At 41.6% G+C, this 16,597-nt stretch overlaps 1 protein-coding gene across 3 annotated transcripts; it reads left to right on the top strand.

The window, feature by feature from the left end:
• Positions 1-676: 676 nt before the first annotated feature.
• Positions 677-2,077, top strand: LOC5568165 (chromatin complexes subunit BAP18). Of its 3 annotated transcripts, none has more exons than XM_021848198.1 (5): positions 677-821; positions 886-977; positions 1,051-1,149; positions 1,230-1,503; positions 1,621-2,077. In XM_021848198.1, the coding sequence occupies exons 1-5, from the start codon at positions 804-806 to the stop codon at positions 1,735-1,737; spliced, it is 600 nt and encodes a 199-aa protein (XP_021703890.1). In that variant the 5' UTR covers positions 677-803; the 3' UTR covers positions 1,738-2,077. The 3 variants fall into 3 exon arrangements, with proteins under 3 accessions (XP_021703890.1, XP_001652098.2, XP_001652100.2); XM_001652048.2 differs by having other exon boundaries at positions 1,048-1,149; XM_001652050.2 differs by lacking the exon at positions 1,051-1,149.
• The last annotated feature ends 14,520 nt before the right edge of the window (positions 2,078-16,597 follow it).

Here is a 16,597-nt window from a genome sequence, read left to right as displayed (position 1 = left end):
CCCAGGCGAATTGACAAACAGGAATAAAATTCCCTACAGAATGAAAGAGATGCAGATAGAAAATAGTCATTATTTACTAAAATTTAGTAATTCTGTGACTACTCGTGTTTCTGAGTGTACGTTTTTCTTCCGGGCGTTGCAGTAAAATCTTTCGTGGAATATCTGAATCGAAATTTTGCCAGTTTATCAAAAATATTGTAGACAGACAATTATGACGGAGGAGAGTAGCGTATAAAGCTTTGACCATAAATTGTCTATAAATTATTTATCATAGTTATATTGTCAGCGGCCACTGCTCCCTTGAAATTTCCCGTGCGTGTCTCGCTTAGTCTATCGGACAAAAAATGTGACATCGATTTCATCACCGATTCTGTCTCTTCGGTGCAACTGTCGTGACATAGTTAATTTTACAAAGTAAGAATGCATATTTCAGATGTCAACCGTCGACTCCCATAGTAATCCAGTGACATGTCAAGAGCATTTGCATCAGTTGTCAGTCCTCTCAACTAACGGGTTGGATTCAATAGTTTAAAGGCAATCGTGGTCCAACCAGCGAATCCCCGATGTGAACCGTTTGTCACCTCGTTTTTGCCGAATTTTTCGTATTTTTTTCGCTCAGTGTAAAACCATTGTGACAATCATCCATTTGCAGTTTCGACTTTTTGCTCGGGTAGTCAACTGTCAAACGCGAGAGGCGGCCATCGAAATCGATTTGTGTTCGAGTGGGGAGGCTGTTGTTTGTTTACAAGTGGGATCAAAGAAGCGAGTCGTTCCGGAAAATAAAATAAAAATCAACCTTTACGATGAATTCAGCCACAAAGGCAAGTAATTTACCGCTATCAAAGTTTTTGAGTCCGTTCATCAATCGATTTTACGTAATTTCAGGTGGGTGAAATCTTTACCGCCGCGGGAGCTGCTTTTAATCGCTTAGGCGAACTGACAATGCAGCTTCATCCTTCGTCCGATTCTCCCACTGGGTAAGTTCCTTCTTTCTCTGCCCATGTTCGACTACATTATGGTTAATCCTCGCCCTACCATCTTTCCAAGGAGCAAGTGGACAGATGAAGAAATTGAAATGCTCCGCTCGGCAGTGACGCGTTTCAGCGAAGATCTGAACCAAGTCAGTCAACGGATCAAAGGACGGACGGTGTAAGTACCCAGGGTTTCTTCATCTGTCCCTTTGCGGCCGGCAAGAATGGGATGCTGATCATTGGTCTTCCCTTTTGTAGATCACAAATCCGCCAAACTCTGAAGAAAAAGGCCTTCGAGGACGCCGGCATTCAGATGAAGCCGCAGCAACAGTCAGTTCCCCAGCAGCTTCCGCCAATTATCCCGCCTCAGACGCAAACCATTCTGGTTCAGCAACAGCAGCCAAGCATTCAACCGACGACAAGTGGGACCGACCAGCAGCCGACATTGATCGTAAAGCAGGATGATCACGAATCCGGTGGAACCAGCAGTAACGATGCTGCCGGTGCCGGCTACTTGAATAAACCTTCTGATGTGAGCTGATTGTTCCAATCGCATGGATGGCTTTTTGTGTTCTACATAAAACTTTGCACTCTATTAATTCATTATTTTGCAACCCCACGACACCAACCTCTTTCTTTTATGTTATAGATGATGATGACCCTGAACCGTCTCAACGTGCAAGAATCGGAAGCCGACGTCGAGGGTTTGGCGTCGTCCGAGGTCAAGCTCGAATTCGAACCCGGCCCGGAGGAAGTGACTGGGTGAGATGAGGTGCCCTTTTACTTTAGTGTCTCTCCGCGGCGGGGCTGATTATGCTTTCGACTCGCCGGAAAGATGATTTATGACACATTTCGTTTGTATTCATTATTTTCTGAAGCTTTTCTTTCATTCTTCGGTTAATTTTTAATTTATTTTGACTTATGTGGTTTGAGCAATTGTGCGAAGCTCAATCATGAATAAACATTGCAAAAGTATTGAACTGAGAAATGTACCCGAATGTTCTTGTGAGAAGTGAAAAATAATCCAATCAATCGTAACGCGTTGCAACTAAATGTCGGATGAAATTGTATGTAAAGTAATAAAGCTAATCAATACACGTCATAAATGATCTTTTCCTTGCCGTTGCGAACGTAATGGGGATGTCAAGTAACCAATCAATCGTTGGCCATCTAGAAACTGATCATGGATTCAATTCTGAGGAAATTTAGAGTACCGCTCTCTGTAACAATCTTGATCCGCAACACATCATGAGAGTCAGTTTATCATCTTCTGCTACAGCTCTGATTTGATCGGGGGGATAACAGTGCATTGTTGCTATAGGATGTTCTTGAATTGTTTATGGTGTCAGTAAAAGAGAACACCTACCGCGAATAGTAAATAATAAGCGAGAAAAATGGGTTTTATCATTTCTCTCTTTTTAGTGATCTCGTCCCTACTGTTATTTATCAATCCTGTTACAACTTGCGAAACATTGCTGATCATGGATCGAAACAGATGGGATCTTTTTCTTCGCTTGCTTCGTGCAAAATCAAATGAGAACAAATTATACAATGCTCATAACAGACTAAAGGAATGCATTATAACTTTCTTAGGGGTCTTTAAAAGTACAAGGATATTAGTTCAGTATCGTAATTTCGAGAAAAAAAGATCATTTTCCACGTTTTTTCTTATCTGTTTTCTATAATCTTGACAATATTAATCAGCTGAATCCAGGAAAGCAATTACAATGATGAACCTGGTTGACTCATATACCAACATATTCTCACAAATTTGTTTTAGTGCTAAATCATTTCAAATAACATAAAAAATCGAGAAAAATCTCATTTCGGAATGAAATTCAGCACTTGTCAATGCGATAATTGTTAGTTTTGAAAATAATTCTAGGCATTCTGAATCTGAATATGCTTGCTAAATTCTTAACAATACAATATTTATGGAACTATTAGATAATTAAATTAATTAATCAAGAATACTGCGCATAACACCTAAACGTAGGCAATTTCCAAAGGAATGTTCTAATATCGAACAGAAATTCAATTGTTTCATCAAAATGAGTTGTTTTTGTACGATCATTGATGATAAAATCTCTTTTGGGGATATATTGTGCATTCAGATTAACTTTAGACCGAAGTTCATAAGAGAAATAAATATCACCAACAAAAGTTCGCCATTCCTTATGCGTCGGCGAAACAAGTCGAAGTTTTGACAACCACAAAATGCAACACATGTAAAAAAAAACTTCTTTTTTAATGTGGGAAAGTCTCTATAAGTTGAACAGAAGACTCTTCTCCTACAGGCATGAAACACTCAAACCCATCTTTATTTAGGCCCTTGGACCAACCCAACTATTATTAACGAATTAAAAAAGGTCCTGTATAATTTTTAGATAGACTCCCATGAAATCGAAGCGGTACACTCAATTTGATTTTCGTGTAAAACTCCAGGACAAATGTAAAAGAAAATGTTAAGTAATGTTCTCTTATTGTCACTTGTCGCACATTTGAAAGAACCAATAAGAAAAATAACTATTATCAAGATTAGCTATTTCTTTTAACTATAACATTTTTTTCGGAATTCCTTTAAGCCTACCAGCATTTTCAACAAATCGACAACTTCAAATTACAACATCATCAACATCAATGTTACTTCTTACATCATAGAACAGCAATTGTGATTCTATATCGTAAAACTTCCATGGCTCTTAGTTATTTAAAAAAAAAAGTCGTAAAACATGTACAAAAACAATGTGAATGTCTCTTGTTTAGTGAGATCAAATCTCCAAGTTTTAAATCCAAAATTTTCTTTACATCGACATTCAATAGGTGTTTCGTGCATTTTCTTTGGAATGGAACCAAAGACTTCGTCTTTGATGAAACTTTTTAAACGACGACCATTGATCGATTTTGTGTGCAGTACTCAAGCTTAACCATCTGCTTTTCTATCTTAGGACGATAGAGCATGGTTGTAGTAGTTCGTGGCTTCGTAGTTGTTATTTTCGGGGAAATGAGTCTGAGAAACACTGACCCAGCCAGGTCTCGCTTAAGCTTCTGAATCGAAGAGAGCTTCCGACCCGCAACCAACAGATCGTCCACATAGAGTATCAGGACACTTCATCTCCCCAGCTTCGTATAGAGGCAATAATCGCGCTTCGATCTGAAAAAGACCATCTTCAAAAGTTCTTCATTGAAGCGCTCGACCCAACATCGAGGAGATTGTTTCGGTTCATAGAGCGACTTAGTCGAACGACAGGTTTGCACACCAGCCTGAACTTCCATGTAGAAAGTCTCCTTTAGGCGGCACAGATCCATTTGATGGAAGTAGAACTTGTGATGATCTCCGACAGCCAACACATCCCGAATCGTGGATAACCTTGCAACTGGCGCGTAGATTTCTTCGAAGTCTCGTACTTGTTTTAGAAGATAGCCTTTTGCCTTTTTCTCGTCCTCCTTGGATTAAAAGGGGGTTTTCATCGTCGAGACATATCGCCAAATGCCACACGTTGTACGCCTTGAGGGAATCCAGTTCACCGCCCAAAGCCAATGATTGCTATCATCTCATTTGGCGATCTCGTAGCAGGTTTGAGGAACACCAGAGATTGCTCCGTAATCAACAAAGTAATCATACAACTTGCCGGGGAGCGTGCGCTCATGTTTGCTGCGCCTCACTGGCGCTCGTCCCGCGGACTCACAGTGTTCTGAATGCGAAAGGAGCGCTGCCGCTGTTGAGCAATCGTTTGAGTTTCTTCGTATCATCGGGGCACTGGTAATCTGTTGCTTCCAAGTCATGAGCAAGATATGCTTCATCCAGTTGAACATTCTCGTCGTCGGCTTCAGCTATTACCAATAAAGCATTTCCTTGTTTCGAATTCCAGTTTGGAATCCAGCTTAACTAGGGAATTCTGTGCGCCTAATCCTAGGTCGAGCCCATAACCTCTTGAGTGGACAGCTATTTGAAATACGAAGGCTTCGGAGAACTTGAATTGAAATTGATGGAAGCAAATAACAAATTGAACTCAAGCTTATATACCTACCTAGGGATTGCTAAGGGGGTTGTTGGGTTGCATAGGCGGTTGCTGTTTTGCTAGGAGATGAAACGCCGTCTCATCGGTAAGGCTGATGAACTGGATGCCTACTTGAGTACAAAAACTTTCACTTACGTACCCCGTACCTCACTTAAAACCATTATGGTGTTGTGAACTTAAATCACTGCCGTTATACGCATAATTGTCCCATGTTTCTGTTATGCATTTTGACTTTCTGTCATCAAACAGTTTATTTTTACGTGTAGTTTTAGAAAACACTCACCAGAAATTAACTTTGTTCGGAAACTCAATGAGAAGCAAGCCAAGTCAGTTTGTCCATTGTTGAATTTCCACGCATAACTGTCCCACTACTGCATTTCTACGCATAACTGTCACACTATACAATTCGCTGCGCTGATCTCGAACAAAATATTCAGTAGGCAGTTTTTAATTAGCTGGTGTTTGGGAAAATCGTTTTTAACATCTTCTTACGTTGGTTTTACATCCCATGTGGAACACAACTTGTGTTATTTATTCATGCGAGCCTGGCCTCAAATTTGATTGAAATTTTCAATATCAAATTATTATTTCCCATCTGTTTTCAATGATTTTGAGTTGATTTTTCTTCTAGATTTTGGAACCGCGGTCATTGATTAGAAATGTACCGACTTTTTAATTCATCACGGGGAGTACTGAAGTAATCCCACTCGAAGAATCAGTAACCACTTTAATTTTGAGTCCATGGCTTGCGACAAATCAACTTCATGATTTAGCAAACCAAGTGTAAACAAAAATATTTCGACCGTTTTTGGATGACATGGCCACATGCTGGGTTTTTCCGAATACCAGCTCACTGGTGGAAGTGGCCATTATATTGGCAAATCGGAAACCTGGCCATGTCGCATTTTCATGAATTTGCAAATTAAGGCTAAAGGTGATTCAAATGTATTTGAATGACTTGACCACATGTTGGATTGTTCCGAACTCCCGGTTCCCTGGGGGAAATGGCCACTAAACTGTCAGTTCTGAAATCAAGCTTGCAACATCAAACTTCTTAAATTCCCAAGTCAAGACTAAAGAAGGGTAATTCAAACGTTCTTGGATGACTTGATAACATGCCAGGTAGTTTTGGATACCCTGTTCCCCAGAGGAAGTGGCCATTATATTGGCGATTCTGAGACGTATCTTGCGACATATCAAACTTTATGAATTTGCAAATCACGTCAAATGAAGAATAGTTCAAGAGGTTTTGAATGACCTGGTTGGCGGTTCTAAAACGTAATTTGCGATGTAACAAATATCATGATTTTGCAAACCAAGTCCAAAGAAATGTCAAAGCATGTGAAGATTTGTGTCGTGAATTTTCAGTTGAATATTAACTCCGCACGTGGCTCCGTTTGGCACATGTCACTTGAGCCTTTATTAGATGCCTTAACATAGTCTTGAGGATATACGTCCTCTACATTCAGTACAATTTAAACGTAGGAACGGTCATCTACAGCAGTATGCTTAGCACATGATTGGTCACTACCTGAGAGAGACTCGCGAAGCGAAAAAAGATCAACGTCATATGCAGCCCAGATTCCGCTGTCACGAAACGTCAAATGCAGCCCGTCGTTTTTATGGCTGAAACAGTGAAAAGTATTGTATTCAAAATAAACTGTTAATTAAAACCTCAGTCAGTGGAGCAGTTTTTCCAAAGAGGCTGATAAATGTAAACACAAGACTGATTACACTGCGGAACACGTTTTTGTCTCAAGCACCAAAATACCACTATTAACTAAATTGAAGATTGCTGAATCCATTGCCGTTTTCGAAAATATCATAGCACGTCTAGTTTTTAAGATATTGACTCTTGAAAATGTGAAATTTTACTATTTCAGCCAACTTGCATGCAAGTGTGCCAGCTTTTATGGCAATTTATTTGATTAAAATGCCACAGAACTCAAACTTCATGTGTTGAACAATACTTATCAACAATGTTCATAATATTTTCGTTGCTCAAAATTTTTTTTTGATGATTTAGAAAAGTTTTATTTTGCCATATAAGATCAACGAAGATTTTTGTATGGAGACTGCAAGCGTGTTGAAAAAATCGATTTAATCTAAATGAAATCGTGCAATGTCAACCAAATAATATCTAAAATGAAAGTTTAGGTCCTTTTTTTGCATTCTTGGCGGATAAGATCACAAAAAAGTTTGATAACTCATACTGTAAATGTCATGTAAACATCAATAAATATAGTGTTTCATACAACTTTGGCGACCTGTAGCTAAAAACTGTGATGTGCTGGAACATTTCTGAGAACGGCATAAGATTCAGCAACCCCAAATCATCTCGAGACACATAATTTGATCCTTGAGACACGCAAAAATGTAATTTTTATTACGCTGTGTTATTTTTATTTTTTTTATTTTTGTGTTTAGAGAGACTTTACCCAGAAGGGGCATTCGTCTCTATTGAGTACGCTGTGTTATTCATAATGTCGGCTACGTTTGCTTGCATGAAATTGCACTCAAAAGGCTATTTATGCTTCGGTGTGATGCAAAGGCAATATTTTTTTGCTGGTATGTTCATGTGAGAGTTTGAACGGCTTGCGCATGATTGATATAAACACAGAGTGGAATAAGAAAAAAACTCAGCAGTCACAGAAAAAGATGACCGTATCCGCGAGTCTCGACTCAGGTCACTACTATCAGTGTGACTGTTATGCTTAGTAATTTACCAAAAACCCCGTATTTCTAGGCATAACAGTCCCACTTTGAATTTCGTAGCTAAATTTACTTTATTCCCATAATACAAACTCTTCATTTTAATGAACATGATATTCTTTATGCTATTGTAAAGATTTTTATTTGATTTACCACACACATGGACCATGGGACAATTATGCGTATAACGGCAAATCACTGCTCGAAGAGGACAGGCAAGCGCTAGGAGTTTTTGGACGACGTGATATTTGGGAGAGTATGTGAGAACGGCTTATGGAGGAGAAGAATGAACCATGAGCTTGCGCAACTCTACGGTGAACCTAGTATCCAGAAAGTCGCTAAAGCTGGAAGGGTACGATGGGCAGGACATGTTGTGAGAACACCGGACAACAATCCCGCAAAAATGTTGTTCATTAAGAATCCGGCTGGTACAAGATGAGGACGGGCGCAACGAGCTAGGTGTTTTGACCAAGTGGAGCAGGGGTGGGGAGAATGTGATCGATAAACTGGAGTCAAGCAGCCATGGACCAAGTTTGTTGGCGTAACATTGTGGCGCAGGCCGTGTCTTGAAGGACGTAACGCCATAAACAGTAAAAGTAAGCAATAACTTTATAATCAATCTGTTAGGGCAATTTCAGCAACTTTACAAATCGTATGGCGAGTTTTATAATTTTTGAAACTGGTCATAGTACTGTGCTGAAGATGGCCTTAGAGAGAACAACATAAAAGTGGTACACGCTTAGATGAAGTTACACAAAATTTAGTTTATTTATTCATTTATTTATTTATTTACTTGTACCACCAACAGGCTTCAAAGCCCCAATGATGTCATCTTAAAACTAAGCATATTATAAATTGCCATTCTTACGATCTATCAAAAAACAAACTGAATCTTCGTCGAAGTAGTTGGCGATACAAGTTGAAATCAAAGAGAGCCGCAACTCTATTGAAAAGCCTCTGCAGACCGTAAATAGCGCCAAACATGCTATAATTAGTTCGTTGAACAGGTAATCTCAGCGTCACGTTATTCCGAAGGGCTCGGGGCTGCACATTTATGTTGACTTGCTCCAACAGGGCAGGGCAATCTATGTGTCCTTGCATAATATCGGCAATAAACAAAGCTCTAGCTGTATCTCTGCGGACGGACAGGGGTTGCAGACTAATAAGTTGGCAACGGCTTTCATAGCTCGGCATGCGATAGGGATCCGACCACGGAAGTCTTCGTAGTGTAAATCTCAAAAATCTCCTTTGAACGGATTCAACTCTCTCAACTCCATTGTTGTAGTGAGGCGTCCAAACTACCGAGCAGTACTCTAAGACGGAACGAGACAGGGAGCAATAGAGCGATTTAAGACAGTAGATATCCGAGAAATGTTTAGAAATTCTAAAGATAAGTCCTAGAATTTTGGAAGCTTTGTCAACGACGAACGAGATGTGCTGCTTAAAGGAGAGTTGGATATCCAAGATAACTCCCAGGTCCTTAATTTGGTTAACGCGCTCTATGTCTTGACCAAATAAGGCATACTTATGGACAATTGTCTCTTTTTTGCGTGAGAACGATATCACCGAGCATTTTAAAGGGTTAACATCCATCTGGTTTAAATGGCACCAGTCTGCAAAAGCGTTCAGCTGAAATTGAAGAAATCTGCAGTCATCAGTTGAGCGGATTCGAAGAAAGAGCTTCAAGTCATCTGCGTCAGAAAGCCGTGGTCCTTTGATCACCAGGTTGACATCGTTGAAGTAAATCAGGAATAACAGAGGCCCCAGGTTACTTCCCTGAGGGATTCCAGATGAGACAGCAAAAGTAGGTGACTGGCAGTCTCCCAAATCGACGAACAGATGACGACCGGTCAGGTACGATTGAAGCCATTGTAAGAGGCTGCCGTTGATTCCCAGCCTATCTAGCTTTGCAATGGCTATGCGGTGATTTAATTTATCGAAAGCAGCTGTCAAATCCGTATAAATAACGTCTGTTTGCGCACGTTCAGACATGCTGTTCGTGATATACGATGTTAGGCATAAGAGGTTAGTAGCCGTGGATCGGCCAGTCAAGAAACCATGCTGATCGGTACTAATGTACGGCTTACAGTGCGAAAACAGGGGCTCCATGATAATCAGCTCGAACAGTTTGGCGATAGCACTTAATGAGGTAATCCCGCGATAATTGTTGCAGTCCCGCTTATTCCCTTTTTTGTGAACAGGACACATATACGCTAGCTTCCAACATGACGGGAAGATACCGACGGTCACTGACCGCTGAAAAACAAGGAGCAATGGAATCAGCAAACTGTCTAAATGCTCTTTAAGGAACGCAGAAGGAATACCATCGGGCCCAGGATTGAAGGATTTTTTTAGCTTTGAGCATGCTCTAGCAATCGCGTTTCTGTCAATATCGATAGCGTCCATGTTTTCACTGAGAAGAGGAACACTATTGGCGGCGAGCTGAATATCGTCCTCTGTCAATCTATCTTCGGTAAAGACGCTAGCAAATTTTCGTGCAAAATGTTGACAAATGTCATTCGGGGTAGAAGCTACGTTGCCATTGAGCATCATGGAGGACGGCAGGCCAGCTTCACGACGTTGTTCGTTCACGAATTTCCAAAATTGCTTATATTCGTGATTGATTTGGACATAGCTACGACGAAGAGATGTTGTTCGATGCTTCGTGTACTTCCTTAGGGCTGCTCTTCTCTTTTTATCGATTTCAGACGACGCAGTTCATTCGTTTGCCAAGGGGAACGAGATGGGGGATGATGAAACTTTTTAGGGACGTGTCGGTCAATGACGTAATTCAAAACGTTAGAAAAAGTCTGTGCAGCTGTATCGGTATCAGAATTGCGAAAATGTCGTCCCAATTGAAACTGGAGAGCAAGTTGGCGATGTTACGGTGGTCAGCTTTGCGAAAATCGTATGACACTGCAGCGGGCGATATATTAAAGTCATGTAACAGCGTAGTTTTGATGGAAAGCTGCAGAGGAGGATGATGAAGAGCTGTTTTTACTAGAGGAGAAGGAGCTTCACATAAAAACGGGGCTGTATCCTGAGCACTCGCAAAGCAGAGGTCTAAACTGCGTTGATTTTGATTGGTGACGTGGTTGATTTGAGAGAGAGTAGCTGAACTGTAATTATCCAGGAGAAACGAGGCGTTGGCATTTATAACCGAGTGATCCACATCCGGAAAAAGAAAGCCGCTATGAGACGTTTTCCATGATATGCCAGGTAGGTTGAAGTCACCGATCACGATGAGTTCATCGGTTGCATTAGCCATTTCAATAACAGAAAGAACTGACTGACAATGAGTTTCGACAAGGGCTCGATCGCGTACACGATCAGGCGGAATGTACAAGGCGTACAGAAATAACGTACGATCCAATGAGAATATATACTAAGGTGTGGAAGAAGAAGCAATGGCTACGTATTAGTAAAGAGAAAAAAACGTAAACAAAAATAACTACGTCACTAATTTACACGGCCTCTTATGGGAGCTCGCTCGCTTGTAGTTGTGAAGCATTTTGCACCGTACACGGATGTCACGCACACTAAATGTCGTCTTCCTCACCTCGGTATATATTCTCATTGCGTACGATCACCTAGCTTTATCGACGTTCACACCTGCTCTAAGCTCCTCCAAGCTTCATTCTCGAGCTCTCTAGCTTGGAATGTAGATCTTACCGCAACTAACACGCCTCCACCTTTTGCTTTGCGGCTGTTATTGGTATTACGATCGCAGCGAAATACCTCATAATCATTACCAAATACCTGACGAGATAGAGTGCGGGAGTCCAACCACGTCTCCGTGATTACAATGATGTCGTAAACGTTATCCGAAACAGCAACGCAAAACTCGTCCACATCGCTGTTAATACCACCGGCGTTCTGATAGTATACGATAATGTCTTGTTGGCTGCTCACCCGGGATGTAAGAGGCGAAGTGTTGGTGGATCCGGCCATGCTGCTGAAATTTGAAGCGGAATCAGGCGAGGTATGGGCCAAATCGTGAATGTACTTGCCTGCCGAAGCAGGTTGGAAGACCCCCGGACTACAATTGCCATCAGGACCGAGGCGACTGTGATGAGCGAGGGCTGGAGTAGGCACGACTGAGGCAGAAGAGCCGGGGGCTTCCAAAATGCTTTCCACGATGCGCCACGGTTGTGATGTAGAATTTCGGGCATAATTTTCGTCACTGGAGTAGCCTGAGGTTATAGACTGGTATATCCCCTCCATATCCCCAAACACAGGGCCGGGATGACTCTGCGTTTCGATGTTATTCGAATGCGAGGGATCGTTGCTGAGAGCAGAAGTGGTTTCAGTTTGTGATGTGAAGCTAACACTACGATACTTGCCAAAAGGAGCGCGGTGGAAGCCCCTTTCCTCAGTCTCAACAACAGGAACAGGACCAGGACGGCTGAGTTGATGCTGGCGGCGGGGCTCGACTGAGTTGGACTGGTTAGGGGCTTCCATTGAGCGTCGGTTCGTGCGTCCTAGTGAAGCGCATTCCAGAGGATATGCAGCGATGTAGTTTGGATCGGCTGTGTAATGGCCGCAAACGAACGGCCGGACGTCAATACTAGAAGCGGATGTTGAATCAGAGCATGCAGTGTTCACAACATTCGAGTACTTGCCTACAAAGGCCCAGTGGAAGACCCCTTCCCCAGTCTTAACAACAGGATCAGGACGGCTGTGATGACGCTGGCGGTGGGGCTCGACTGTGTTAAGCGGGTTAGGGGCTTCCATAGAGCATTGGTTCTTGCGTCCTGATGAGTGTGGTGACAGAGTAGATACGTATGCCGAGAAGTGGGCACTGATTGGGCTTTGTTCAGTTGCGTGTTGTGACGAAATGAAGCAGTCATGCTTTGCAGGAACTATTCTAGAATTGGAAGACGGCTCAGAGTGCGAAAATCTAGCTACATTGGAATGCAAGTCCGGAAGTTCAAAATTTCTCACAAAATCGAACTCTTCTGGACCAACACATCATGTGTGTAATTTCAACACAATCGGAAAAACTGAATAACTGATTCATTTTATTTTTTCGCAATGTGTATGGCACATGAAGATGCTTCACAATATCAAATATCTTGTAATGTTTTGAAATTTGTGAAACCCACTCAGCAATACATGCATGTGTGTTGGTCCCGAAGAGCCCAATTTTGTGTAACGCATTTTGTTTTATCAAAATATGAAAAAAAAAATCACGCCATCATCTTTTTACGGAGTGATAGTTTACTGGTAAATAATAATTCGCCCTATTATGCAATAATGATTTACTGTCTTATACACTCCCGTGCATAAATTTGGGTTCACCCCCTAAAAAACATGCAAAAGGGTTCAGTCCATATCTCTGTGATTACACGTCCAATTGAAACTCTCTAGGCCGCATTCGAAAGGCAATACATACTTCGTATGTATTTTTTCCAAAAACATTCTTTGAACTTTGTATACTAAATTTGTACTTAAAGTTGTGACATTTTTCAAAAACACGCTGAAAAAACATAGCTAATTTCCTCAGCATTGGATCGACCAAAAATTTTAAAACAAGGTGTCATTAGAATCGTAATCTTATATTCTTTGAAGAACACTCATGAAACATTTGCGGAAAAATCTGAAAAGTATTCAAAATCAATGAAACAGTCAGTCAAGTCATCGTGCAAAAGTTTGGGTTCACCTTAACTTACTTAAATCTGTGAAATCTCGAACTAATCATGTACGCGCCATTATTTGCGCTCTTAAAAGCTTCAAGCTATTAAAGTCGGTTGAAAAATGGCAAAGATATTGACAAAAATGATGTGCGTGCAGCTCAGGTGAACCCAAACTTTTGCACGATTTGCATCATACTGAGGGGTGACCCCAAACTTTTGCACGATGACTTGACTGGCTGTTTCATTGATTTTGAATACTTTTCAGATTTTTCCGCCAAAATTTTATGGGGTCTCTTCAAAGAATATAAGATTACGATTCTAATGACATTTTGGTTTGAAATTTGGGTCAACCCAATGCTGAGGAAACTAGATATGTTTTTTCAGTGTGTTTTTTGAAAAATGTAACAACTTTAAGTAAAAATTTGGTATGAAAAATTGAAAAAAACGTTTTTGGAAAAATACATACGAAGTAAGAATAACTGCGACTTAAGAGTTTCAATTGGACGTGTAATTACAGAGATATGGACAGAACACTTTTATATGTTTTTGAGGGGGTGAACCCTGTCGTAATGTTCTGAATGTCCTCAAAGGTTTTAAACATAACATACAAGACAATTTATAAAAAAATGAATCGATAGCTTCGACTTATGAACCTGCTGGATTCCAACATCAGTGATGACGAAGTCGATCAGAGAGCTTCTGGGAGTTTCGGGCGTAAAGTGCTGCGAACAATCAATCATATCACGAGTTGTATATTTATGAAGAGATAGCTATTGTCAAGTGTATAAAACACGGCTGACTGTGTTGGGCTGGTCACGTTGCCCGTATGCCGGAAGAACGACAAGCAAAAATAATACTCAGCAGAGAATCCGGACGAGACGTCGACTTCATGGTAGACATCGAATACGCGGGCTTTATGTTTCTGAGGAGCGTAGCAAATTGTGGCTCATCAAGCATCGACTGTCTTATTTACTACCCCAAAGAAATCCTTAAGCAAGTCCGGAAGTAATTCTGACTAGACACAGATCGCCTTATGAATATCAATTTCGTTAATAAGAAGGTGCATCAGAAGCGGAACAAAAACTGAAAATGCAACACGCGCAAACACCCCCCAGCCCAGCTTGCTCACATCGGATCCATATCAGTCAACATCAGTGGACTTGACTCACATCATATAGGGTGGGGAAATTGGAGAGGCTTGCTGCTGCCGTGTCCTGCTGCTGCACCTCGCTAGGTCACTAAACCCGGCAGACATTGAACGGAGGTCATGCAGATCGTTGCTCCTCGGATGCAGCGAGAATAGATAGGATAGCTATATCGACCTGCATATAGCGAATGAACGAATGCGGAGCTGAGTAGGCCAATGGGTACGTAGTCTACCTTTCTGGGCATCGTCGGTACTGCGAAAGAAAACAAAGTAAGCTGTGAGCAATTGATGGTGGGCGGTTGGAGAAGATGACGCTTGCTACTTGCGACCAGAGTCGGTGCGGTGTTTATTTCATTACACTCACTGCACACTGGTCCAGGAAGCTAATTTAGGCGGACATGAGGTTTTCGTCAAGATTTATTGATTTTAGAGCCATAGTTTATTCTGAGAATATGTTCAGAATTTTCAGTACTATCAGGTATCAGGTATCAGAAGGCCGGCTCCAAAGGCACGTTCCCCACCAGTTGGGAGATTTGTGCCATCGCCATATTTGAGCCTATTTCATCATCTACCCGATGGGAGAGGAAAGGGAAGGGAAAGATGGGAGGAAATAGGAGTGGGGTCCCTTGAAGAGGGAAGATCGCATAAGCGAAATGAGAGCATGTAGCTCCATACCACAATGGGTTCGAACAGCGCCCTAAAAAGGGCACTGCAAAACGCATGAGCGTAAAGAGAGCCTATAGCTCATTACCACAGCGGGTTAAGAATAACAGGATGTCCTGAAGATTCAGGCTTCTGTATTCAGTTTCACTTAATAAGTGTTTACCAAGTAATTGGAATCGCATTTGCGCAAAAACTGGACAGTTACATATCAGGTGATACGAAGTTCCATAATCGGAGTCACAACTATCACACACAAATGAGTCAGAACGCTGAATATTTGCCATGTGATAGTTGAGTCGGCAGTGGCCTGTCAACGCTCTGACCAAGAGACTGCAATTCTGCTTTGACAGATTTGTTAAATACTTCGCCACCTTTGGAGATGGCTCAGTAATATACAATTTTGTTTGACGACACGACTCCAAACTATTCCAATATTGCTTGTGCTGAGTTGCCGCCCAAGAGTTTATCTGAAGCTTCACCCAGCACTTCGAAATTGGAATAGCCGGCTCAGGGCCAATGAAGTCATGCGATGCTCCATCGCGAGCTAGCTCATCAGCCAATTCATTTCCAGCGATGGAAGAATGGCCAGGTACCCATACAAGGTTTACAGAGTTGACTGAATTCAGTTCCTCAATTTGAGTTCGACATGCGATAACAAGCTTCGACCTTGAGTTGGCCGAAGCGAGAGCTTTTATAGCAGCCTGACTATCTGAACAGAAGTATATGACTTTACCCATTACGCGCTGTTGAAGTGCTGATTGCACTCCACACATAAGGGCAAATATTTCCGCCTGAAAAACGGTACAGTTTCTACCAAGTGAGTAAAACTGATTCAGCCTTAGCTCACGAGAATATACTCCTGCACCAGCTCTACCTTCAAGAAGGGAGCCATCAGTGTAACATACTATATTGTTTGATATACTTCTTTCCAAATAGCCAGACGTCCACTCTTCCCGTGAAGGGAATTGTGTGATAAATGTCCTGTAAGGAAAGTTACAAGCAATTGTGAGATCACTTGGAGCAAGGACAATTTTGTCCCAATTCACCAAAAGTGGAAACAACGAAGTGTGTGTAGATCTACGATTCACTGGATTTTTCTCCAGTAGATCCAGTACCCATAAACGGTAAGAGCAAGAAAGTGCTTCTTGTTTAAGATATATGTGTAGTGGCGCAACGTCGAAAAGGGCCTCGAGCGCTGCTGTGGGAGTTGTAGAGAACGCACCAGACATCGCCATCAAGCACATCCTTTGGAGATGGCCCAATTTTGATTGGATTATTCTCACTTCGCCCTTTTGCCACCACACAAGACATACATATGCCAATAATGGTCGAACAACTGTTGTGTAAATCCATTTGATATATTTGGGTTTGAGGCCCCAAGTTTTACCAAAGGTTCGCCGGCATTGACCGAAGGCCATGCAAGCTTTTTTGACTCTGAAATCAATG

The sequence above is a fragment of the Aedes aegypti genome, chromosome 2 (assembly GCF_002204515.2).
Source record: "Aedes aegypti strain LVP_AGWG chromosome 2, AaegL5.0 Primary Assembly, whole genome shotgun sequence".
Classification (NCBI taxonomy): Eukaryota; Metazoa; Arthropoda; class Insecta; order Diptera; family Culicidae; genus Aedes; species Aedes aegypti.
This window is presented reverse-complemented; position numbering and strand designations above follow the sequence as displayed.

What these genes read in the sequence shown, in the direction of transcription:
- LOC5568165 (XM_001652048.2), top strand. An exon ending in CGGATCAAAGGACGGACGGT is followed by an intron (nt 1,150 to 1,229) that starts GTAAGTACCCAG and finishes TCCCTTTTGTAG; the next exon opens with ATCACAAATCCGCCAAACTC. An exon ending in ACTTGAATAAACCTTCTGAT is followed by an intron (nt 1,504 to 1,620) that starts GTGAGCTGATTG and finishes TTTATGTTATAG; the next exon opens with ATGATGATGACCCTGAACCG.